General features: G+C 40.9%; 1 protein-coding gene across 2 annotated transcripts in view; it reads right to left on the bottom strand.

Annotated features, from left to right (window-relative positions):
* Positions 1-26,322, bottom strand: part of GPLD1 (glycosylphosphatidylinositol specific phospholipase D1) — a 39,333-nt gene that overhangs the window by 956 nt on the left and 12,055 nt on the right. The window contains exons 12-24 of one of the 2 annotated variants that reach the window (XM_072152435.1): positions 24,648-24,780; positions 23,960-24,093; positions 16,519-16,705; positions 14,278-14,388; positions 12,158-12,232; positions 11,875-12,031; positions 8,929-9,070; positions 6,262-6,352; positions 3,814-3,907; positions 3,037-3,213; positions 1,817-1,977; positions 191-217; positions 68-118 (exon numbers count right to left, since the gene is read on the bottom strand). In XM_072152435.1, coding sequence (XP_072008536.1) covers positions 68-118; positions 191-217; positions 1,817-1,977; positions 3,037-3,213; positions 3,814-3,907; positions 6,262-6,352; positions 8,929-9,070; positions 11,875-12,031; positions 12,158-12,232; positions 14,278-14,388; positions 16,519-16,705; positions 23,960-24,093; positions 24,648-24,780 — 1,540 coding nt within the window. The remainder of the gene's footprint in view (positions 1-67; positions 119-190; positions 218-1,816; positions 1,978-3,036; positions 3,214-3,813; positions 3,908-6,261; positions 6,353-8,928; positions 9,071-11,874; positions 12,032-12,157; positions 12,233-14,277; positions 14,389-16,518; positions 16,706-23,959; positions 24,094-24,647; positions 24,781-26,322) is intronic. The other variant, XM_072152437.1, reaches the window with a different exon arrangement.

The following is a 26,322-nucleotide window of genomic DNA, read 5'->3' as shown; positions in this document are numbered from 1 at the left end:
TTGAGTTACAATACCAAACCCACATTCATACATGCTAACCATATGGATACAATGTGGTTTCATCTACCTTATGCCTTGACTTGATAGTTGTGATAGCGCTTCCAAATCTTGCCTTTTCCTGCAATATTGATGAGGATTAACATGTAGAACTTCAGTACTAGCTGATGGTTTACCCAGATCTGTTCCTTACCTCTGGAGAAATGATTACATACTGTGCCTGCAAGGAAAAAGAAGTCAGTTAGAATGAACTTCCATTAGAGAAATGGAAATCGGTGGATTCAGTTCTTGTGTTAAAATAAAACAAACTAATGACATCATGGTGACAGTTTGAATCCATGTAGATTCGGTCACTGAGACCCATAGACCTGAATCTGAGGAGAGCTGATCAGAAACAAGACGGTGCTAGTTTGTTGTGACCTCTATCAATCTACCCTTCTGACATGTCATTGATATTCCAGAACTATGAAAAAAATTGTTCTTTAAAAGTCAGACATTTTTCCATATTCATGCTATTGGCAGGGAAGAATGACATAACCTGTTATGTCATCACCAGCACAGTCACTACATGGAAATCAGAAAACCTTATACATCACCATAGGAGAGCTTGAATTAGGTTATAGGAAACTTCAGCACCCCCTTATGCAAATTAGGTCATTTATTTTATTTTTTTTTTACAGCAAAAAATGTATGTTTTCTCACATGTGACCTTTTGCAGTCCATTCGATTATCATGTCCTGTGTAATGCATATTTAGCTTGTGTAGCTTAGTTATATATACACGCAGAGGGCGTCATCTTCACAGTCATTAGTTACCTTTAGGCTGCATTCACATTGCACTTTGTGAAGAGGTTCAGCGTGTATGCCAGAAAAGCTCCCAGCGTACACAATGAACATGTCCAGATACATATACTGAGGGGGCAACTGTTTTGTCTGCTCAGTATATGTCATATATAGCTGGAAACAGTATGACAAGTGTAGTAGATTGTGCTTTTGTAATCCTGCAGCCTGCTGTATAAAAAATATACATTTAGCAGAGGCCATAATAGCCTGTGAAATATGGGACCACGATATGGCCTCTGTTGAATGAACACTATGAGGCACATTTATCATATGGTGGCGCTATATGCGGCATATGCTGGATCTATCAGGAAGCTCAGGCCTTTTAATAAATCCGGTAGGCACCTGCCATGTTTGACATGGCATAGAATTGTGCCCTAGTCTGCATCTGATCTAGTCTCACGCTGCCCACACCCATCTACACCATATTGGCGTGGAGGTGTCGTAATGGGGGAATTAGAACACGGCCATGAATTGTGCCTAAGAATTGTGCCTATTTCAGGGCTTGTTGTATCAGCCGTACAAACCCTGATAAATGTGATGTTTCCCCAGTAATGTAATAGTCTGCATTCAGGGGGAGTGACTGAACTGGAAGATGTATCCCACTGTATAAACATACAGTTAAAACCAATGGGAATCATCATTTTCTTACGACAGTAAGCAGAAACGTGGTGTGAATGTAGCCTTTCAAGTACCTTCTATTAGTATTTTTTCCACTTTATTTTTATAATGTAAAGTAAAAGTTCTACAAAAGTAAATGTAAAGTAGGTGATTACAGTGTGATTTCCTAATTATCTGTTACCTATTACAGTACCATTAAAGTCAATGAGATACTATGCTAACTACTATGAGTTGATAAAGAGTTACTATCCAGAGTGTTTCCGCAAGAAAATTGCCATGACTTGTGGATTTTTAAAATCTACAGTATGTTGTTTTCTGCAAAATTTGGAGTGGGTTTCCTTGTTTCATCATTTTCATACCCAGTCATCAGGACATGGTGAAAACCATGACTTGCATTTTCCTGTTAGCAATCCTTTGGAGGTGATATTGCCATTATAGATATAAACTCGACCCCTCTGGCTACCAAACATTGTAGATGTGATATCACCCGTCCTGAGCGGTGAGGTCACAATTATTTCATCTGTAAAGCAAATTAAAATATAACATCTTCAGAATAGAAACTTGAGATTCAGTTTTTTACTACTTCTGAAAAATATATTTTTATTTTTAAAAGGAAAATGCTGATTTGATGGAATATCAACCAGGGCCAAATAGGCAATGACCAGTCAATTAAAACTGTTAGGTCTTTTACTAACCATTATTTATAGCCATGACAGACCTATAGCAGTGGCTGATCTTCCAGAATAGTAACTCATCCAGGATGTTTGAAGGGGTTTTCCAGCACTATGTAATGCTGAAAATGGCTCAGCTGTGTTAAACTAATAATATAAAATTGCAGTTATTGTTCCCCTTTTGCGCAGATCCTTGTTGATTATCTGCTAATCTCGTGACACCACAGAGTCTTGCACTTGCGTTGCAGATCACGTCAGAGTCTGATCAGGGTACGATCAGGGTCAGTAAAAAACTGACATTTTTCATCAGCGTTCAATCAGTTTTCAGTCAGTGTGTTCAGTGTTTTTTCAATGTGTTTTTCACGTGCAGATAACGCGCATGAAAAAGACTTAGGACTAAGGTCTATCTTTTCTATGGCAATTGATTAGTGAAAAATGCATTGCACTTGCATTGGACCTGCACGTGCCTCGGAGTGCAATGCGTTTTTGATGCATCGCCATGGACTTGTATGGTGCGTTTTTTATGTGTGACACTTGCAAAAATAGAGCATGCTGAGATTTAAACGTGCGTTAAAAAAAATGCTAGTCTGAAAAAACCCATTGATTACAATGTGCAATGCAAGTTCTGCACGTCAAAAGCACTCGCAGATCACGCACGTTAAAAAACGCAAGTGTGAGGGGGGCCTTACAAATATTTATAACCTTTCAGATTTTGGATGGCAATTCACTGACCGCAAATATAAACCCTTAACCTGGAAATGCACTGAAATAACACCCACAATAACCAGTAAATTATTAACTTGAAGAAAGTATAATTCTAATTTTTGCATTAAATCTGAAAACCCCATTTATTGACATTTAATTGGACAACATTTGTTATCCATAAATAACGATGCATGCAGTCTTACCAAGACCATCTTCATCCAGGTCACTGAAATGTAGTTTGGCTCCGAAACGTGAAAACTCTCTGTCTCCTCTTAGTGTGCCGAGGTTTGATGGCTGAGTCTTTCCATTTAGCTCATACATCACTGCTGCTCCTGCATTCGTCAGTACTTTTGATATAAACACAACCTTGGATGTTGCGCCTGGAACAATTCAAATACAACCAATATTGATGTATAGTAGACATCATATTATTTGTGAAACAGCTTTTTTAGGTCAACTCATTGGCCGACATTTATCAGGGATTGTACATGTTTTTTGCTGAGCAAGCCCTGAAATAATCACAAGTACTTGTGAAACACCAGTAATTGCTTAGTCAGCAGCACAGTGGCCACTCTGGGCACTTGTTATAGCCTGCAAATGTCCAGGATGGAAGATTTGTGGTTATAGCACAATTCTGTGCCAGGGAGAACAGCAAAAGCAGCTTTCTAGACACATCAGCAGGGCCGAAGCCTCCTAATGTATCCAGGGGGGCAGGCACTCTTGAGTGCATGGAGCGCCATGTATGATAAATTCCACCCTTAATGTCAGTATTAGTCTTTTGATCAATTTTAAGCCCTAGTCAGATGTCAGGAAAACACCAATTGTATATATATATATATATATATATATATATATATATATATATATATATATATATTCATAGTATCCTTTTGCCCTCTATGGTACTGGAGTACTGTAGGGTTGCTATTTACAGAAAGATATTGTCAAACCTGCTGACAGTACAAAAAAAATTTACACACTTTGTGTGGGTGCGCCTATCATCAGCACTTGTTTCCTTTCTCCATCAACTGCCAGGGTCCCACTTGAAAATGAAGTTCCCAACTTAGACTGGTCCTATAAATCAATTCAAAATAGCTTTTTAAAATGTAAAACACACACGAAAGTACCATAGCATTATCACAATGTATTCCCATTAATAGAAAACAAATAGCAAAGTACATTATTCTCCCATTTAATGGAATGGCGAATATAGATAGCAAAAAAAGCACATTTGGGTTCTCCACAGATTTTCTGCTGTGTAAACTGTAAAAGCTCCAGTATACACTATATGGTTTAAGCTGCTTTTTAAAGAGGACCTGTCAGGACAATATGGGACACTAAATCACATACAGGTCGTTATGGACCAGAAGTTTAGATTCCCATATCACCCTTTAGCTAGTCCCTCTGTGCCCACTATGAAAAAAAAAATTCTTTATACTTACCTAGAGATGGATCCCATGAGACACATCAAACCCATCTAGGATGCTTGGTGTTCTCGTACGTCGGCTTCACTGTGTGCCTGTGCAAGCGCAGGTAGCTCTGGTCCCGGGTAAGTATACAAGTTTTTTTTTTATAGCGGGCAAAAAGGGACAAGCTAAGGGGAGATTTGGGACACTAATCATTGGTACATAAGGAAATGTGTGTGGGGGGGATTGTCCCAAATCATCCAGATAGGTCCTCTTTTAAGTAATAGTTGGCTAAACACAAGAGCATGATCAGCATGATTATAGTAGGTTCAACAGGGGTTTCTTATATTATGCGGTAAAGGAAATAATTATTTGATCACTGGCTGATTTTGTAAGTTTGGTTAATTTTAACATTAAGAAATAGAATGTCAAAAATAAAAATAAATTATATAAATTAATTTTCATTTTGCAGTGAGAAATAAGTACTTTTAATGCCTCTGACAAACAAGACTTAATACTTGGTGGTAAAACCCTTGTTGGCAAGATCAGCAGACGTTTTTTCCAGTTGATGATGGGGTTTTCATATGTCAGGAGGATTTTGGTCCACTCCTTTTTGCTGATCCTCTTTAAATCATTACGATTTTGAGGCTGTCATTGGGCAACTCAGAGCTTTAGCTCATTCCAAAATTTTTTTATGGGATTAAGGTCTGGAAATTGGCTAGGACACTCCATGACCTTAATGTACTTTTTTTGAGCCACTCCATTGTTGCCCTGGCTGGTTGTTTTCGGTCATTGTCTTGCTAAAAGACTCAGCCATGACCCATTTTAAAAGTCTTGTGGAGGGAAGGAGGTTGTCACAGATTTTACGATACTGGCTCCATCTAATCTCCCATTGATGCAGCGAAGTAGTCCTGTGAGAAACACCCCCAAAACATAATGTTTCTACCTTCATGCTTGACAGTGGGGATGGTGTTCTTTGGGTCATAGGCAGAGGTGCCAGAGGTGGCACTCGGAGCCATTTCTGTGGGTACTCAGGTCATCACCCCAGGACAGAGTTCACCAAACAGGACCAAATCTTCCTGCTGTCGCATGCAACTTAAGAGTTGCTGCTCTCAGCACTATTTTTAAGCAACACTTCACTGACTGTTTGGAACTGCAGGTAAAATTAGAAAGTGTGGACAGAACTGCAATATCTTTGGAGGTCCTCCTGTTGGACCAACCATTCTTCCTGTAAAGAGAGACCCTGGAGAGAAGCTACAATGAGAGTCTGAATTTTCCTTCCTTCTTTCAACTGTATTGGTGACTTCAGGGGGCCTGATACAATTGAAAGATGTGGGAGAACAGGTAGCAATAAGTTACTGCTAAAAATGCCATGTTGGCACTTCACGGTAAATAAGTGGATTTTGGTTGAAGTTTGGGCACTCGGTCTCTAAAAGGTTCGCCATCAATGCTCTAGACACTGTGAGTTGAGTTAATTACAAAGAACTCAATTTTTGTTTCATCTGACCGCAGCATCTTCTCCCAATCACTCACATAATTATCCAGGTTAATAATGCTCAAATCCCATCCTTAGCACTATGTTTAGTCCATGAAATTTCGGCCAGGGCACAGTAAGGGATTCAAATAAACACAGCTATGTATATTAGACTGAACATAAATCCAAGCCTTTGGAATGCAGGGATTTCTTGAAGCTAAATGAGTTTGTGTCTCTAAGTCTACTAGGAGTAGATAGGCGAATGACTGTAAGGGACCCCTTTAATTTAAATGAATTGCTGGGTAGCCCCTTCAGTCACAGCAGGCACTTCATTAACACAATTCATTAAAATTGATGGATAGACTTGGAACTTGGAATCAGGCATGGTGTAGGAGATATAAATCACACCAACATTGAGCCTTGGAACATTGGTAATAACTGACAGCAGAATGACCATTATATAATGAAAAACACAGATGTTCTAGATTATGAAATGTCGTAACCAAGTGTTTATACGTCACCAATTGCAATACAGGTAGAGAACGTACTTCATGTCCATACAAAACGAAAGTTGTGTTTTTACTTGGTGGGTGATATCCATATGTTTTGCCTATACTTTGTGCATCTTCACAGTAAGGTCTGGAGAAGAAAAAACATTTTTCAGATTATGATGTGTATGATGTGTCAGTTCAAACATCTGTTAAGTTCAATAAAATAGATAGTAATAGTTTTACCAATAAATTTATCATAGACAACTACAGTTTTTGGAGTGTTCATCCAATTTTACACCTTCCTACCTTATTGATACTGATTTTACTGATCAGTAGCCAATACAGACCCATAAGCAACATCCACTGAAATTCTGTTATTTGAACTTTTGAGTAGTACACTTCATTTAATAAAGCTAATTTTACTGTGTACAGGGATACTGTGTGGAGGGATATTAATTTTTATTAGCTATATTACTATATAGTGTATATTACAATGATGGCCAATAATCCTTTACCCCCTTCATGACTGCCATACGGCTATATACCGTACGTCATATTTTCATATACCCCATGCAGATACCACTTTTATATACGTTGTGACAGCGGCCAAATTCAAAATGCTCTATGCCCTAAACCCTGGCACCTATACACACAATCTAGGTGTCATATTAAACTTGAGAATCTCACCTAATAGAATATAATAAGCTGAAGACAGAATGTACAAGAAGAGGTACATGCACCCTCTGCATCTGTAGCTGAACTTGGAGAAGGTCAATAAAATAATGCTCTACATACAGTGGTGGCCGAAAGTATTGGTACCCCTGCAATTCTGTCAGATAATACTCCGTTTTTTTCCAAAAAAATGATTGCAATCAGAAATTCTTTGGTAATATTCATTTATTTGTGTTCAATGGAAAACCACAAAAAGAATTGTCAAAAAGCCACATTGGATATAATTCCACACCAAACATAACACATTTGCAAGCAGTTGATGTTGAAATGGATTAAAGTTGACTAAACCTCTGTCCTGTGTCCTTGTGTGTACCACATTGAGCATGGAGAAAAGAAAGAAGATCAAAGAACTGTCTGAGGACTTGAGAATCAAAATTGTGAGGAAGCATGAGCAATCTCAAGGCTACAAGTCCATCTCCAAAGACCTGAGTGTTCCTGCATCTACTGTGCCCAAAGTCATCAAGAAGTTTATAGCACATGGCCCTGTGGATAACCCCTCACCCCCACCCATGTGAACAGAAAAGAAAAATTGACGAGAGACTTCAACGCAAGATTGTGCGGATGGTGGATAAAGAACCTCGACTAACGTCCAAACAAGTTCAAGCTGCCCTGCAGTGCGAGGGTACAACAGTGTCAACCCCTACTATCCATCAGCGTCTGAATGAAAAGGGACTGTATGGTAGGATACCCAGGAAGACCCCACTTCCTACACAGAAACATAAAAAAGCCAGGCCGGAGTTTGACAAAACTTACCTGAGAAAGCCTAAAATGTTTTGAAAGAATGTTTTCTGGTCAGATGAGACAAAAGTAAAGTTTTTTGGGAGGTTTCCATGTTTTGGGGGCTGCTTTGCTGCCTGGACTGCTTGACCGTGTGTCTGGCATTATGAAGTCTGAAGACTATTTCAAGTGAAGGAGCAAGATAAGCGGCACTCACCAATTCTGTGAAGTATCTTTATTTCGGGTGCATAGTACAGGTACATAGTCCCGCACCTTCCTGTACTATGCACCCAAAATAAAGATACTTCACAGAATTGGTGAGTGCCGCTTATCTTTCTCCTTCACTTGGAATATGTTTGGACTGCACGCAGTGACAGCAGAGCACCACTAGCTGTGCCATCATATAAGGACTGTATTGTTGGAGCCCGTCACGGATACCAGTATTGGCCCATTTTGGTTGTGTGTGCGACCATTTGACTTGGATTGTGCGAGTGTTACTGTAAACTACCTAATTTTTATGAAGTCTGAAGACTACCAACACATTTTTCAGTATAATGTAGGGCCCAGTGTGAGAAAGCTGGGTCTCCCTCATAGGTCATGGGTCTTCCAGCAGGACAATGACCCAAACACACTTCAAAAAGCACAAGAAAGTGGTTTGAGAGAAAGCACTGGAGACTTCTAAAGTGCCCAGCCATCTCAAAATGGCAGTTTGGAGAAGGCACCTTCAGATCTCAGGGAGCTGGAGCAGTTTGCCAAAGAAGAATGGTCTAAAATTACAGCAGAGCATTGAAAGAAACTCATTGATGGTTACAGGAAGCGGTTGTTCGCACTTATTTTGTCTAAAGTTTGTGCTACCAAGTATTAGGCTGAGGGAGCCAATAGTTTTGTCCAGCCCATTTTTGGAGTTTTGTGTAAAATGATCAATGATTTGACTTTTTTCATTTTCTTTTGTGTTTTTTCATTGCAAGCAAAATAAATGAAGATATTCATACCAAAGAATTTGTGATTGCAATCATTTTATGGAAGAAAACGAGTACTATCTGACAGAATTGCAAGGGGGGCAATACTTTTGGCCACCACTGTCTTTATAACACATTTTGGTAAAGGTTTATTCAGTATTATTGCTTATTTAAAAAAATCTTTAATTGGATAAAAACACAAAAAGCTTATTCACATGTAGTAATTTATCGGCTAATTTTATGAAGAAAAAAACATGTAATTAATCAGTCACAAAGGGGTTCAATGACTTCTTCAAAACATTGCTTAGAGAAATACCTTTTGCATGACTTCCAGGTGGGACTGCCAATCACTAGCAATGTTTTACTTCTTCGCTTATGACTATGAATGGAATAACCAAACCAGGCATAGTCATGTTCCCCATTAATACTCCAGTCAGCTTCTTCCGCATATAAACTATCTTGGAAAAAACATAACAGTCACTACATTGCCCCACAACACCTAACTAAAAATGTATATGTAATGTAATGTTATTGATGAAATTCTCTGCTCTTTCTTTACGTAAAATAGGTCTCCTCCTGATTTGATACATAGAGATTTACAGCCATGCATGTAATATCTGCATTCATAAATAGCTTTCAATTATTAATAGGACCAACCCCCAAAACACATCCCTCTCCCCTACAACAGTGTAACATAAAGTGATCAAAATCAGTGTAAAAACAGAAATAGAAGTTTCCATTAGATCCTCACTTGCTATTATTCTATTATAGAAATCAGTCCACGGTGACAAAATGTCACACAGGTGATCGACTTGTTAGTACCACAGAGAATAATCAGAGCCGTGTGTTATAACGAAGCGTATACCTGCCCAATATCACGTGACCAGGGAACGCTTGCTATCCACAGGAAGTAAACAATAAAGCTTCCTGTTTAACCCCTTAAGGACGCAGCCATTTTGTAACATAAGGCTCAGCCCGATTTTTTGGATTCTGACCTGCGTCGCTTTATATGGTTATAACTTTTGAACACTGTTACTTATCAAAACGATTCTGAGATTGTTTTTTCCCCACATGTTGTACTTCATTTTAGTGGTAAATTTTGGCTGATAAGTTTTGCGTTTACTTACAAAAAAAAAGCAAATATGATAAATTTTTTGAAAAATTTGCCATTTTCAAAATTCAAAATCATTGCGTTTTCAGGCAGATAGATTTACCACCTAAATAAGTTGCTGAATAACATTTCCCATTTGTCTACTTTACATTTTCATAATTTCTGAAATGTCTGGATAATTTATTTTGATGTCACGCGGCTTACAAAAAGAATATCGCTTTTCCGGATTTTCAGAATTGACTATTTTGGGGATAAATACAGTTTTGAATGAAATTTTACATATTTAGCATCAAAACCCCCTATATAACCAACCCATTTTCAAATCTGCACCCCTCAAGCTATCAGAAACCGCTTTTACGAAGATTGTTAACCCCTTGAGATCTTCATAGTAATTGAATCAAAATGGAGGTGAAATTTAGAATGGTCAAATTGTTCCCTTATACGTTCATTTAGCACTAAAATTTACACATTTCCAAAATATAAAAAGAGAAAACCCACCATACAATTTGTTCTACAATTTCTCCTGAGTACAAAGACCCCCCACATGTGGCCATTACTTGTGTTATGGGGGCACAGCGAGGCGCAGAAGGGAAGGAGGGCGCTGCAGCTGCCAGGATTTTAGTTTCCTCATTGGCCCCTTTTGAAGGCTATAAAATTTTCGCTTTTTCGTTATTGGGGCCATGTGATGCCATTTTTTTTGCGCGATGAGATGCTTTTCCCATTGTTACCATTTTGGGGTTAGTATCACCTATTGTTGAAAATTTTGGAACTTTTTTTGAGGGCAGGAGTAGAAAAGCATCAATTCTGTACTGGATTTTTTACTCTTTTTTTTTTTGGTGTTCACCGTATAGCCTAATAATCATGTTATCTTTATTCTATGGGTCGATACGATAACGGGGATACCAGACATGAATATATTTTCTTACGTTTTACTAAATTTGTCAAACAAAACCCTAATGTGGGGAAAAATCTATCATTTATGTATTGCCGTCTTCCAAGTGGCATAACATTGTTACTGTTTTGGCTACGGAGCTCGTTGATGGCTTATTTTTTGCGGGACATGTTGTACTTTGCACCAGTATCATGTCGGAGTACACATGGTTTTTTTATCACATTTTATAGCATTTTTTGTGGGATTGAATAGCTAAAAATCATAATTTTTGGAAGGTTTATAGCAGTTTTTTTTTACGGCGTTTATCGTGGGGGTTCAATAATGATTTACTTTTATTCTACGGGTTGTTACGGACGCGGTGATACTATATATGTGGGGTTTTTGTTATGATTTAGACTTTTTTGGGGTTATATGTCTCTTTATATGTTATGGGGCTTATGGGCATTTTTATTGATTTATTACTTTATTTTTTATTGAATAACATTTTTTTTTTTACTTTTTCACTTTTTCCACCATGGGAAATGACCAAGCAATCATCTGATTGCTTGTTCATGATAATACTCTGCAATAATCATGTATTGCAGAGTATTATCAGTGTCAGCCTATGCACTTGCATAGGCTGGCACTATGCCAGTAAGATGACGTCACAGACGCCATCTTACTGGCAGTGCCTGCAGGCTGTGCTGGGGACCAGATCGGACCCCAGCACATCCATAGCAGCGATCGGTGCCCCCCGAAAACGGTTCGGGGGGGCCGATCGTGGGGGAAAGACACCCCAGAGACATGTTAGATGCCGCGGTCGTGCTGACCGCGGCATTTAACGGGTTACACACCCGCGATCGGAGCCGACTCCGACCGCGGGTGTTACACTGGGGTGCCGGCTATTAGTTACAGCCGGCACCCCGTGTTTCCCGATGCCGGTTCGGCTCTGATCCAGAGCCGAGCCGGCATAAGCGCCGTGGCGGATATATCCGCCACTGAGCGCTAAGTCACTGCGCTCCGTGGCGGATATATCCGCCACGGAGCGTGAAGGGGTTAATGTCAGGGATTATAGATCTAGAAAACTGAGGAAATGATACAGAAGAAAAATTGTACAACTTTTCATTGCACAAAAAAAATCAATTATTTGATGAATATGAACATTCCCTTTAACTCCTCATATCAATATAAGCTATTGCAAAACACAATATCAGATCAAAGACTGTTGTTATAACCAGAAAATATATTAGCATGTACAGAATTAAACTAACGTTCATCACCTTTTGTGGAACGTCTGTGATTTGCATAAAATGCAGCCACCAAACCTCTCTGATTTCCTCCACCAGGTGCATAAGGTGAACCAACTACTAGGTCAAGCTTCGTGTCTTCATTCACATCAGCGGCATAAAGAGTCCATCCAAAGTTACAATATGAAAGCTGCAATCAAAATAATAGCTGGTGTGTTTACTGACCACCAGATGAAGCAGATAATATGCACTTCCATCATCCACAGAACTTTTACAGTTCGGTGTTTTTAAGGGTGTAGTTTCAAAGATTACTTACTTTGCATTTTATGGTGACATTTGGTTGAGTTGACAATCCATTTTCTTTTGAGCCATAATATACATACACCGAACCCTACAATCAAGTATTGTTCTGATGATTAGAACATATCCCAGCAGGCCATCCACCATCTTATATATCTATTGAAAGAGCTTAACTAGCAATAATAGAATCAATTGTATTATGCATCTTAAAAACACATATACAGTACATACTGTGAGACACTGAAGGGGTTAACTGTGGATGGGCGGTATGTTTCCCCTAGGTTTTGCTATTATGCAAGGCCTTAGTGCTGAGGTTGTGTTGTCCAGCACCTTGGACACAGGTGATGGGAACAGCCCAATCAGTCCAATAAAGCCGCTCAGCAGAGCTCAGAATGTTGTCTCTCTGTGGAAGGAGGCTGGAGATCACACAGCCCTGACCTCTGTGCCTGGAGCAGCCACGGGTACTTTGGATAATGTGAGTTAGTGATCCTATGTTTAGTTAGCACCCTGACGGGTAGGATATTATTTTGTTTGGATGCCTGAGTGTAAAGGCTGTTTTATTTTACTTTTTGCTGCAATAAACGCAGGCGAGACCTGTTTTGGACTGTACCTTGGTGTCACTGTCTTGAACTCCAGCACAGCACCCCGCTACCACGGTCTCTACTGGGCCAAATCCCCACAATACGTATACAATTGATTGGAACATCAGCGCAGTGTGATGATGTCATCAACTGTGTCCTTATGCTGGAGCATTGGGGGATCAATGTTAATATTATTTATTTAGTGGTTAAAGTATATACAGGCAGTCCCCGGGTTACGTACAAGATAGGTTCTGTAGGTTTCTTCTTAAGTTAAATTTGTATGCAAGTCGTAACTGTATACTTTGTAATTGTAAACCCCAGCCAGAATTTTTTTGGTCTCTGTGGTAATTGGATTTTATAAATGTTGGGGTGTCATAAGAACCAAGATTAACAATAAAGATTAATTGCAGACACCTTTGATAACTGTTACAGCTGCTTATTGTAGAGTAAATTACCAACATCCAGAGGTCAGTTTGTAACTAGGGGTCATCTGTAAGTCAGGTGTTCTTAAGTTGGGGACCTCCTGTATATTTATTCAGCAGGTTCTGTACAGAATATTAGAAGAATAATTATGTGATGCCTTATATAAATAAGGGGTCCTGACTACAAGTTAATGTTGTATATAAATTAGGGTGGACTGTATATGAATTAATTAATCTGACCCTAAGGAAAAGTGGAAATTATATCATTCATTTGGGGCATTGTATGTATAATAATAAACTAAGGAGGACCATTTGTATATTACAACAAATCATCACTGTTAATATAATTTATTGTGTAAAGTATATTTATGTTTATTCAAGAGTGTCACGGGTGCCTCTACGACCGATGTCTAGGGTCACAGGCGCACCCGTGAGCCTCTCTGTGCCCTTAGTGCCCGGCTGCAGCGTCTCTCATCTCCCCTCGATCCATCAGCGGTCCCCGCCTCCTAGGGCGTGCACGCGCCAGCTCTGTAAGATTTAAAAGGCCATCACGCCAATGATTGGCACTGGCACTGACCCCCATGCTTCATAGTAGGTATTGTGTTCTTTGGATGCAACTCAGCATTCACTCTCCCCCAAACAAACAATGAGTTATGTGTCTACCAGACAGTCCTACTTTGTTTTCATCTGACCATACGACATTCTCCCAATACTCATCTGATACATCCAAATGCTATCTAGAAAACTTAAGACAGGCCCAGATATGTACTGGCTTAACCAGGGTGACACGTCTGGCACTGCAGAATCTGAGACCTTGGTGGCATAGGAGCCTCTTAAAGACAAAGTCACAGGTACGTGAGAGGCAGAAATCTTGCTTTTTTGTAGGTGACCAAATGCTTATTTTCCACCATAGTTTGCAAATAAATTCTTTATAAATCAGACAATGTGATTTTCTGGATTTGTTTTCACATTTTGTGTCTCATAGTTGAGGTCTACCTATGATGTCATTTACATAGGTAAATGTACAATAATGCTTTTGCCACTGTTTTCATGATCAATGTTAGCTTTGGTGTGAAAATTCTAAATATATATTTGTAATGTATGGACTATAGAAGCAAATATCATTTCCTTACTGTGTATGTAAGTTGGCTAGAGCCAACTGATGGAGCTCCCACAGCCAGATCTAGATGTCCATCATCATTGAAGTCCAACACTGCCATAGAAGATCCAAATCTGCCAGCATTCTACAGAGTAAAAGTAAATACTTTATACAGAGTTAGATCTCAACGTGGTGTCTTCATCTGCTTATCTTGTCTTGCACTTAGTTATGTCCTATACAGGGAGGCATCACCAGAAAATGTACAGAAATTAAAGGATGTGCTGTTGGTACAAGAGTTATTTTGGCTACACAAAAGGTAACTACACAATTTTAGGCAGGTGGTTTTATTGTTTTAGCAATGGTCATTATGGTTTAATAATGGTTTTATGGTTCATTATGGAACCATAGAACTGTTCAATGACACATAGTATGGCATTTTGGAAATATTACTATAAGAGTATTGGTAATGCAATGCAGTAAATCTGTACCATGTCAATGAATGGGGTATTCTGGGAATATGAATGTCTGATACAACAACCCATAATGCTATAAATAAACAACTACAACAAAACTCATTGTGGCAGATTTACTTACCCGGTCCATTCGCGATCCAGCGGTGCGTTCTCTGCGGAGGATTCACTAAGGTAGTTCCCCCGATGTCCACCAGGTGCTGCTGCTGCGCTGAAGTTTGTCGGAGTGCACTGAAGTTATCTCCAGGATCTCTGCCACAGGATACTACATTCCCCATAATCTCTTTTTCTTTTGCTCTCCTCCTAGTTATGATTTGACAGACTGTCCTGCTATGTTACTATAGTAATTATACCATATTGGAAGTACAGCAAGTGACTACATCCAAACATAGTAATGATCACATGACCTGCTCAGGCAGGTGCAGGACATGTGATGTGGACATGTGACCAGCAACCATCTTCTGTCCTGTGTCTTCTACACAGGGACAAAATCAATGGACTAATTAAAGATCTTGTAGCATTTTAATTTTTCATTATAGTGTACACTCACCGGACACTTTATTCGGTACACCTGTCCAACTGCTCGTTAACACTTAATTTCTAATCACATGGCGGCAACTCAGTGCATTTAGGCATGTAGACATGGTCAAGACAATCTCCTGCAGTTCAAACCGAGCATCAGTATGGGGAAGAAAGGTGATTTGAGTGCCTTTGAATGTGGCATGGTTGTTGGTGCCAGAAGGGCTGGTCTGAGTATTTCAGAAACTGCTGATCTACTGGGATTTTCACGCAAAAAACATCCAGTGAGCGACAGTTCTGTGGGCATAAATGCCTTGTTGATGCCAGAGGTCAGAGGAGAATGGGCAGACTGGTTCGAGCTGATAGAAAGGCAATAGTAACTCAAATCGCCACCCGTTACAACCAAGGTAGGCAGAAGAGCATCTCTGAACGCACAGTACGTCGAACTTTGAGGCAGATGGGCTACAGCAGCAGAAGACCACACCGGGTGCCACTCCTTTCAGCTAAGAACAGGAAACTGAGGCTACAATTTGCACAAGCTCATCGAAATTGGACAGTAGAAGATTGGAAAAACGTTGCCTGGTCTGATGAGTCTCGATTTCTGCTGCGACATTCGGATGGTAGGGTCAGAATTTGGCGTCAACAACATGAAAGCATGGATCCATCCTGCCTTGTATCAACGGTTCAGGCTGGTGGTGGTGGTGTCATGGTGTGGGGAATATTGAGCATCGTTGCAACGCCACAGCCTACCTGAGTATTGTTGCTGACCATGTCCATCCCTTTATGACCACAATGTACCCAACATCTGATGGCTACTTTCAGCAGGATAATGCACCATGTCATAAAGCTGGAATCATCTCAGACTGGTTTCTTGAACATGACAATGAGGTCACTGTACTCAAATGGCCTCCACAGTCACCAGATCTCAATCCAATAGGGATGTGGTGGAACGGGAGATTCGCATCATGGATGTGCAGCCGACAAATCTGTGGCAACTGTGTGATGCCATCATGTCAATATGGACCAAAATCTCTGAGGAATGCTTCCAGCACCTTGCTGAAGGCAAAGGGGGGTCCAACCCGTTACTAGCATGGTGTACCTAATAAAGTGGCCGGTGAGTGTATGTCCACACATTTTTTTGCTAAGGGGAGCAAATTTTTAAACAACAACTAGTTACATATTAGCTTATATTTTATTGAACCATAAATAAGAATTATGCTTATTATTAGAATACCCCTTTAATGTCTACCTTCATTGCTCCAACCTGTGATCCAGCATTGTTTTACCTCAAAGCCACTCAGCAATACATTAGCATCCTTTTCTAAGTCCATGTTTTGAGAAGGAATTCCTGAATCACTACTGTAGATGATATACACGCAACCAACTTGAATACGGCCCATAGTGCTGTAGCCTGGGGCTCCTATAACTAAATCATCCCAGCCATCATTGTTAAGATCACCTGTGGTGACTGACCTGCAAATACATTATTATACATACATTATGTAGAGGCAAATACACTTTACAATTACTGTCATATGAAATTGCTCATACAGCAAATGTATTTGTATAATGTCTCTATAGTAAATCTATTAAGGGCTAATCATTTCTTTGGCTTCTTTCTCAACTTCGCTTTTGTTACTCATATCTGAACTTTTGTGTTGACCCTAGTTCGAGTTTGTAATGGCTCCTGGCCAACCATTTCCTACATTAGAACCACTAAAGGAGGAAAATATCTAGTGACGGTATTGGCTACTGTGGGGACACTGCACTATATTGGCTATTGTGGGGCATCATACTATATTTGATACTCTGGGGACCCTGTACTATATTGGCTGCTTTTTGGACACTGTACTGTATGGGTTGCTATGGGGCATCTATATTGGCTACTCTGGGGGCACAGAACTTTGTTTTAGTGCTGTAATTATGAAGAAACCTTGATTTTGGTGCTGTATTTAAGTATTGAGTTTGGTTTTAGGGCTGTATTTATGTACAGAACTTTTGCTGAAATTATGTTCAAAGTTTAGTTTGTAACTGTATTTATATACAGTGCTTGGTTCTGGTACTGTAAATATATATGCAATTATGCTGCAATTACAGTGACAAATAAAGGACGATTCTGGAAGAAAACCTGTTGGAGTCTGCAAAAGACCTGAGACTGGGACGGAGATTTGTCTTCCAACAAGACGATGATCCAAAACATAAAGAAAAATTTACAATGGAATGGTTCACAAATAGAGATGGGCGAATTTGTTGAAATTTGATTCAACCCGATTCGCCGTATTTCTCAAAAAAATTTGATTCGACCCAAATAGAATCATGACAAATTACGCTAAAAAGCAGGTATTTCCTGGCTGCAGAGAGCCTGTAGGGTGTTGTAGAAAATTGTGCCATGCTTAAATATGCATAGGGAACGTGGTTTGGTCTTCAAACAATGCTGTGTTTTAGTATGACACACACATGACAGCCGCCACTCTTAGAATCGCTTCACTCTTCAATTCCATGGGCACTTACAGGGGTCAACTTCACCAAATAAGTGAAGCTGGAATGCAACCTGACAAGGTAATGTCTGTGCCAGCTCGAAAGGACTAAGCTGAGGGCCAAGATCCCACTATAACATCAAAGAGTGCACTCTTTTTACACTGACATCTCATGATTCCACAGATGACGACAGAACCTGTTCTGCTAAACGTGGATACATGTAGAAGCCTCCCAAAAGAGTGGAGAGGGTGTTGACAGTAAATTTGCAACGACATCACTGATCATTTTGCCCTTCTATTCATCCATCAGTGTCTGCTTTCAATTGGTCATTATCCATCAGTATTGCTAAAGCCAAAAACAAACAGGAGTGGATCCAAAACAGAGATGACTAGTAAATGTGATTTTTGCTTGTTCTCTGTGTTCTGTATCCACTCCTGTTTTCAATCCTGAAGCTTTTCATTCCTTCTGACAAATGAAATGAAGGGGAAAACCAAACATAGTGGCAACGTCATAGAGTGGTGGAGGGTGAAAACAGCATTATGGAAATATCAGAGTGTTCCAGAGAGATAGCGGTCAGTTGGAAGCAGCATGAGAAGGCCGCAGAGTGGCACATTAAATTTGAAATTTGAAATGAATTTGAAGTTGAAATTTTTAATTTTAATTTGATGATTAGAGACGCCACATGCATCATCCATTACAATTTCCCTGAAAATATTATATCTTTGTCAAAAATGAACATCAAAGGTAGCAGTGGCCGCAGCAGCAGCGGCATGAGGTCAGAGAGTGGCACGATGACAAATTCTTTAGGTGGCAGCAACATGGTATGCCACAGTGTGGCACAATGTTAGAGCGTGGAGGCGGCAGTGGTAGCAGCAGCAGAATGAGTTCAGAGAGTGGAACAATGAAAATTTGGGGAAGTGGCAGCAACATGGTAGGCCACAGTGTGGCACAATGTTAGAGCGTGGAGGCGGCAGTGGTAGCAGCAGCAGAATGAGTTCAGAGAGTGGAACAATGAAAATTTGGAGAAGTGGCAGCAACATGGTAGGCCACAGTGTGGCACAATGCTAGAGCGTGGAGGCGGCAGAGGCAGCAGAAGCAGGAGGTCAGAGAGTGGCACAACAACAAATTTGGGAGGTAGCAGAACATGGTAGGCCACAGTGTGGCACAATGTTAGAGCGTGGAGGCGGCAGTGGTAGCAGTAGCAGCATGAGGTCAGAGAGTGGCACAACAAAAAATTCTGGAGGTGGCAGCAACATGGTAGGCCACATTGTGGCACAATATTACAGCGTGGAGGCGGCAGGGGCAGCAGCAGTAGGAGGTCAGAGAGTGGCACAATGACAAGTTAGAATCCAGACTCATTTCTCAACATTTGGGGGAGGTGTCATGGCTGATCTAATCTGATGCATAAGGCATTGGTGTGTTGAAATCCTGGCCGATCCACGCCTGATTCATCTTGAATGAATCATTCTCTCCATATTACGGATGGACAAGCGGGTTCTCCTTGGGGTAACGATAGGTCCCGCCAGACTGAACACCCGCTCTGATGCCACACTACTGGCCGGATCTAATGCAAAATCTGCAAATTGCAGCCACACATCAAGTTTGGCTGCCCAGTAGTCCAGGGGATCCTCTACCTGGGGTGGTTGAGTGTTGTCCAAGTAGGCCACCACCTGCATGCGCAGGGTCTGCTTCATGTCCTGCTGCTGCTGGTGGTGGCTACCCTCCTCACTAGAGGGGTCAAGGAAGCTGCTCATTAAGGACTCCAGAGTTAAGCTGCTACTGATGGAGCTGCTACTGCTCCTACCCCCCAATCTCCCCATAGCAGCCGTGGCAGTAGTACGTGGGCGATGACTGCCAGGAATCCCCTGATCAGACCTGACAGAGAATGGACAATGGCGCACATAGGCAGTGGCCAACTGTCTGCACAGTATATATAGTATGCCAGTTGTTCCTCCCTCTCGGAAGCTGGAAAAAAGACTGGTAACGATGGTCCAAGAGGGTTGAGAGACAAAAGACATTCTTATGCCAGATGTTGACTTTTCAGCTGTCGCTAGTTAGGCAAAGCAGCATGCTGCGGGCCATCTGCGCAAGTGACTCTGAGGGACTCCCGGCCTCCATCTCCACTGCAATGCTACGGTGCTTCTGGGTCACCTGCCTCGTCTTCTACCTCCTCCGGATGCTCCTGCTCCTCCTCTCCTGTCACCTGAGTAGAAAAAACACTAATTTCATCAGACTCTGATTGTGCTCCAATGTCTTCCTCTTCCTCCTCCAGTTCAGCCCCCACCCAACTCATGTGGCCAGACAGACTTTTCCAGTGCCCTGACCAGACAGATTTTGCAGCATTTGTTCCAGGACATTCATCCCGCAGTACTGACGACTGACAAATAATGTGGCCTTTTCAAAGGGCCTGAGCAAACGGCAGGTGTCACACATGAGCTGCCAGTGGCTGACATCAAAGTTACACAGGCGAGTGCTACGGTCCGCTTGCATCATCAAAAAATCATTAATGGCTTTTCTCTGTTCATACAGATTGTCTAACGTATGGAGGCTGGAACATTGCATATCAGCCGACGTTGGGGGAGGCCGTTCTGCCGCTGCAACTCGAGGAGGGTGTGCTTGGCTTTGTAAGAATGACTGAAGTGCATGCATAGCTTCCTGGCCATTTTTAGAATGTCTTGCAGATGTGTGGAAGACTTCAGGAACCTGTTTACAACCAGATTGAACATGTGCGCCATGCAGGGCGCATGGACCATCCCTCCTCGGTGCAGCGCGGACAGCATGTTCCTCCCATTGTCTGTCACCATGGTTCCGATTTGCAGTTGTCGCAGAGAAAGCCACACATTGATTTCTTGTTGCATGACGCGGAGCACTTCCTCCCCTGTCTGACTTCATTCGCCCAAGCAAACCAGGTATAGAACTGCGTGACACCGCTGTGCCCTGCACATGTGGTATGATGGAGCAGCACTTACAATTGTGGAGGCTGAGGTGGTAGTGGAGAAGGAGGAGGAGGCGGACATTGGCACAGGAGCAGCAGTTTGACAACGTGGAGGAGAAAGCGGCCTCTCCTGTTCAAGTTGTTAGTGTGGCTGGGCGGGAAGCACATTCACCCAGTGGGCTGTAAAGGACATGTACTGGCCCTGACCGTAGTTACAGCTCCGCACGTCCGCGCTGCCGTGCACCTTGGAAGAAACCGATAAGCTCAAGGACTGGCTTCCTTCTGTTCTACATATTTGTGAAGGGCTGGTTCTGCCTTTTTGGAAAATAAATTTCAACTAGGAACTCTCCACCTTGGTTCAGTCAACTTCTGCGTCTTAGGATGGCTGGACGCATACAGTTGTCTCTTTGTAATAGCCTCGCTCAACGACTGCTGGAGCCATGCGTAGTGAGGAGAAGGAGCATCTGGACAAAGACAAACAGCTCCCTTCAGCCGAGGTGCTGAAGCCTTGACTGGCTGAAACAGCATGTGTGCCACTAGGTGCTGCTGCTGTTGCTGCGCCGGCAGGATGGACCACATCTGAGACCTATTTCTCCCAGGCCATTGGATGATGATGCTGCATGTATTGACACAGGGCCATGGTGCCAAGGTTAACTCACTGGCCACGCTTCACTTTCTGCCCGCAGAATCCACATATACACACGCTAGGTTCCTCTGGTGTCTTAACAAAATACTGCCACACTGACAAAATGGTGATTTTACCGCCAACACTCTGTGATTACTACCACCGGTGCCTCGCTGAGCCCCTGTGCCACTGCTTACTTGGACCTGCAAATTGGGATTTGTACCCCGCGGCTGCTGCCACCCTGCTGACTCATGGCCACAGTAGCGACTTGCTGCCTGCTCCACTGCCTGACGCGCAAGCTGACACTCTCTTCGACTGGCTTTGAATCCCTTTGCTACACCCGGCTCCCAAGGGTGATCATCTGCTTCATAGTCAATTTGTGTTTCCTTGTCACTGCTATTCTCCTCAACGGTGTCAGTATGCACAGCCTGCCTACTGCACGAAGCAGCGGATGTCTGCCCCAACTCTTCACTGCCAGGCAGCTGCTGACTGTCCTCAAACACTTCACCCTCGCTGTATAGTGGCGCTGAGCCCATACCACCTAGTAGCTCTCTGTCCCGTTCATTTCCCTCAGCCAGAGGCTAGTTGAGGACGGGTGAGGGCCGCTGACCTGCTTCTGGGCCATGCCAACTAATTGTTGTTTCTGAAGAACCCAAGGACTCTTGGCTGGGGTTATCAGATGTTATATTTGAGGAATTGGATTCCTGATCAACACACTGCCGCTAGATGACAACGGCAGTTCTGGCCTCACAGAGTCACCCCTGCTGCGACGTCCCCTTACTGTGCTGCGACCTCTGCCTGCTCCACCTACCACCTTTCTGTCTGACATAGTGGTTAATCAACTACGTGGATTTGACACGTATTTCTTGCTCTCAACTTTAACAACAAAAAACTATTGAAACTTGCATTATACAGATGCCCCAAAACGCACAGCCTGGGAGAAGAGGAGAAATCACTACAGCAGTTCTGTGTATATGACACAGATTTCTTCCTATTCCCCTCAGTAACAAAAAAAACTGCTATTTGGGGTATACAGATTCCCCAAAACGCACACCCTGGAAGAGGAGCAGAAATCACTACAGCAGCTGTGTGGATATGACACAGATGTCTTCCTATTCCCTTCAGTAACAAAAAAGAACTTCTGTTTGGGGTATACTGTTTGGGGGATCCCCCAAAACGCACACCCTATGAGTGGCCAAGAAATCACTACAGCAGTTGTGTGGATATGAAACAGATTTCTTCCTAGTCGCTTCACTAACAAAAAAGAACTGCTATTTGAAATGCAGTATGAAATGCTAAGATTGCAAATGGCTGACTGTATTTATAGGGCTGTGTGACATCACATTAACCTGCCGATCGCTGATTGGCTTACAGGTCTGCAGATGTCATCGACGGTGTTCCTTTCTCCTTCCCAGAGTTCTCTGCCCCATGTAACACGCTGTGCTTGTGCCCATTTAGCTAAAAAAGAGGAAAAAAATTTGTGACAAATCGAATTTTCTGTGAAATTCGTATCGAATTCCACTTCTTTAGAATCGATTTGCCCATCTTTATTCACAAATAAACATATCCTGGTGTTAGAATGGCCAAGTCACAGTCTAGACCTGAATCTGAGAATCTGTGGAAAGAGCTCCAAACTGTTGTTTACAAACCGTCTCCATCCAACCTCACTGAGCTCAAGCTGTTTTCCAAGGAAGAATTAGCAAGAATTTCAGTCTCTCAGTATGCAAAATTGATAGAGACATACCCCAAGCGACTTGCAGCTGTAATCACAGCAAAAGATGCTGCTATAAAGTATTAACTTAAGGGGGCGAATAATATTTCACACCCAACTTTTCAGTTTATTATTTTTTACAGAAGTTTATAATATCCAATAAATTACAATTTTATATATTTATGTTTGAAGACTGAAATGTGACAAAAGGTAGAAAAGTTCAAGGGGGCAAGTACTTTCACAAGGCACTGTATATACCGAGCTTAGTTTTGGTGCTCTATTTATGTACTGAGCTTGGTTCTAGTGCTGTATTTATGTACTGAGTTTGTTTTTAGTGCTGTATTTATGTACATATCTTGGTTTTATTGCTATATTTATGTATAGAACTTGGCCCTGGTGCTGCATTTATGTATAGAACTTGTTTTTTGTGCTGTAGTAATGGTGTGAGCTTTGCTCTGGTGCTGTATTTATGTATAAAACATGGTTCAGTTGCTACCTTCTGGATCTATGCATTTAATTCATGCACAAAAAGAAGGGAACATGTTGTTAAAAATCTGAATCCCACACCTGCTTATATCCTTTCTTGTAAGTCATCCAATAGAGTACAGGCAGTCCCCGGGTTACATACAAGATAGGGTCTGTAGGTTTGTTCTTAAGTTGAATTTGTATGTAAGTTGGAACTGTATATTTTATCATTGTAATCCCAGCCAGAACATTTTTGGTTTCTGTGACAATTGGATTTTAAAAATGTTGGGTTGTTATAAGAATCAGGATTAATAATAAAGCTTCATTACAGACTCCTGTGATAACTGTTATAGCTGATTATTGTAGCCCAAGGCTAAAGTACAATAATTTACCAATATCCAGTGTCCCTTTGTAACTAGGGGTCGTAAGTCGAGTGTTCTTAAGTAGGGGACCGCCTGTACTACTATTGTCATCCACTGTAATGCCAGGTGTAACATAGCAGCAAGTACTTACCATCCCAGCCTGGAATATGGAGAATTCACAGAGTAGGTGGCTGAAGGTGTATTAATATGATTTGAATACTGGAATTTAAACAAGTTTTTCATATTTACAGCATTCGTGGCACTGGCGATTAACTGCATTGAGCTCTGCAATGGCAACATCAAAATACATGTTATAATTGCTCATTTTGTTTTGTTACTTCTATCTGTAACATGTTCTTCATTAACACTTAATTAGCACCTGTGCCATAGGTTCGCCACCACTGGTCTAGGACAATGACTGTGAGGATACATTTATACAGTACATCAAACTTTGAAAATAGGTTCATACCAACATTTTAAATTCTGTTGTTCTCTTCCATAATAGGAGAAACACTTTAGGAATTAATTACTGTTTTTTTTCTTTTGTGTCAATATAAATTACTATGAAGGCTACCTTCTGTCATACAGAAGAAAATTGAAGAAACTGTGCTGGGCAGTGGAAAGACATTTCTGTTCATAAGAAGGGATAAACGGACCTATGAAAGGAAATCTACCACTGGGTTAGACAAGATGCATGTCTTGAATAGTGCTGAAACATCTTTATTTTGGCATCACTATTAGTATGCACAATAACATACAAAAATGCTGTCATTGAAGTCACAATAGAAAACTAGATCATTCTGAAAAGCAGCATACAAAAATTGGAATATAGTGAGTACCTCTGCCCAGTGATTCAGCTGGTAATACACTCCAGTCTCTGATGAGATTATATAAGTTCCCATTGGTTTTATAAGTGATGTTGTATTAAAGTCTCTGTAGGATTCATTGTTCTGTAGTTGTTTTTTTCCTGGACTATAAAGTAGTAAAGTGTTAATGCAAAAAATCAAATCAGCTTTTTCCTTTGTAATAGAAGTGACCTTAGCATAAATGTAACCCCACAGGGACAAGAATTTGAATCGAAGACCCTAATAAAAATATAAACAAAGAAGGGCGCCTGCACAGGGTGTGGGTGCAGAGACCCACATTGAAATCTTGAATCTTGAAGAAATACTGCAGTGAAACCATATGTGTTTTTACCATGTATTTTTTTTAAAGATTTTGCTATAGATTTATCCTTAGTAAAAGAAAACAGCTTGAGCCGCAAATAAAGGCAGGAATAAAACCCCACTGAAGTAAATGGGGGCATGTGATAGCCACTGAAACAACGGCCTACATACGTCCTCATTTCACATTCATATACAAAGAGCCTCAGGGTAAATTCACACGTTGCGTCTAACGCAGGTGTTTCAAAACACACTGCAGCAGCTTAACCCCTTAAGGATGCAGCCATTTTGAAGCTTAAGGCTCAGCCCCATTTTTTGTATTCTGACATGCGTCTCTTTATATGGTTATAACTTTTGAACACCATTACTTATCGAATGATTCTGAGATTGCTTTCTCCTCACATGTTGTACTTCCTCTTAGTGTTAAATGTTGTCTAATAAGTTTTGCGTTTATTTACAAAAAAAAGAAAAATGGGGAATTTTTTAAAATGTGAAATTATTGCATTTTCAGGCCGATAGATTTACCACCTGAATAAGTTGGTAAATAACATTCCCCATATGTCTACTTTACATTTTCAGAATTTTAAGAACCCATCTTAAAATTTATTATGCAATTTCTCTCGAGTACAGCGACACCCCACATGTGGCCGTTACTTGTTTTATGGGCACACAGCATGAAGGGAAGGAGCGCCCTTTAGCTGCCAGGATTTTAGTTTCCTCATCGGCCCCTTTTGTATGCTATAAAATTTTAGCTTTTTCATTATTGGGGCCAAGTGGGGTTGGTATTTCCTATTGTTGAAAAAGCAGGAGTAGAAAAGCATAAATTCTGTACCATACAGTCTAGTAATCTTGCTATCTTTATTCTATAGGTCGATACAATTACGGGGATACCATACTTGAATATTTTTTCTTATGTTTTACTAAACCCTTATGTGGGGAAAAATCTAGCATTTTTGCATCGCCTTCTTCCGAGTGGAAAACATTGTTACTTTTTTGGCTATGGAGCTGGTTGATGGCTTGTTTTTTGTGGGACATGTTGTACTTTGCAACAGTATCATTCTGTTTTTTTAATGGCTTTCATCATGTGGGTTCAATAAGTATTTACTTTTATTCTATGGGTTGTTACGGATGCGGTGATATTATGTATATGGGGTTTGTGTTCTGATTTAGATTTTTTGCGCATTATATGTCTCTTTACATGTTATGGGAATTATGGGCATTTTTATTTATTTATTTTAATACAATAACATTTTTTTAACACTTTTTCATTACTTGCACCATGGGACATGGTGATTGGTTGTTCATTATAATACTATGCAATACTGATGTATTGCAGGGTATTAGCATTGTC

Source organism: Engystomops pustulosus, chromosome 5 (genome assembly GCF_040894005.1).
Source record: "Engystomops pustulosus chromosome 5, aEngPut4.maternal, whole genome shotgun sequence".
In the NCBI taxonomy this organism is placed as follows: domain Eukaryota; kingdom Metazoa; phylum Chordata; class Amphibia; order Anura; family Leptodactylidae; genus Engystomops; species Engystomops pustulosus.
This window is presented reverse-complemented; position numbering and strand designations above follow the sequence as displayed.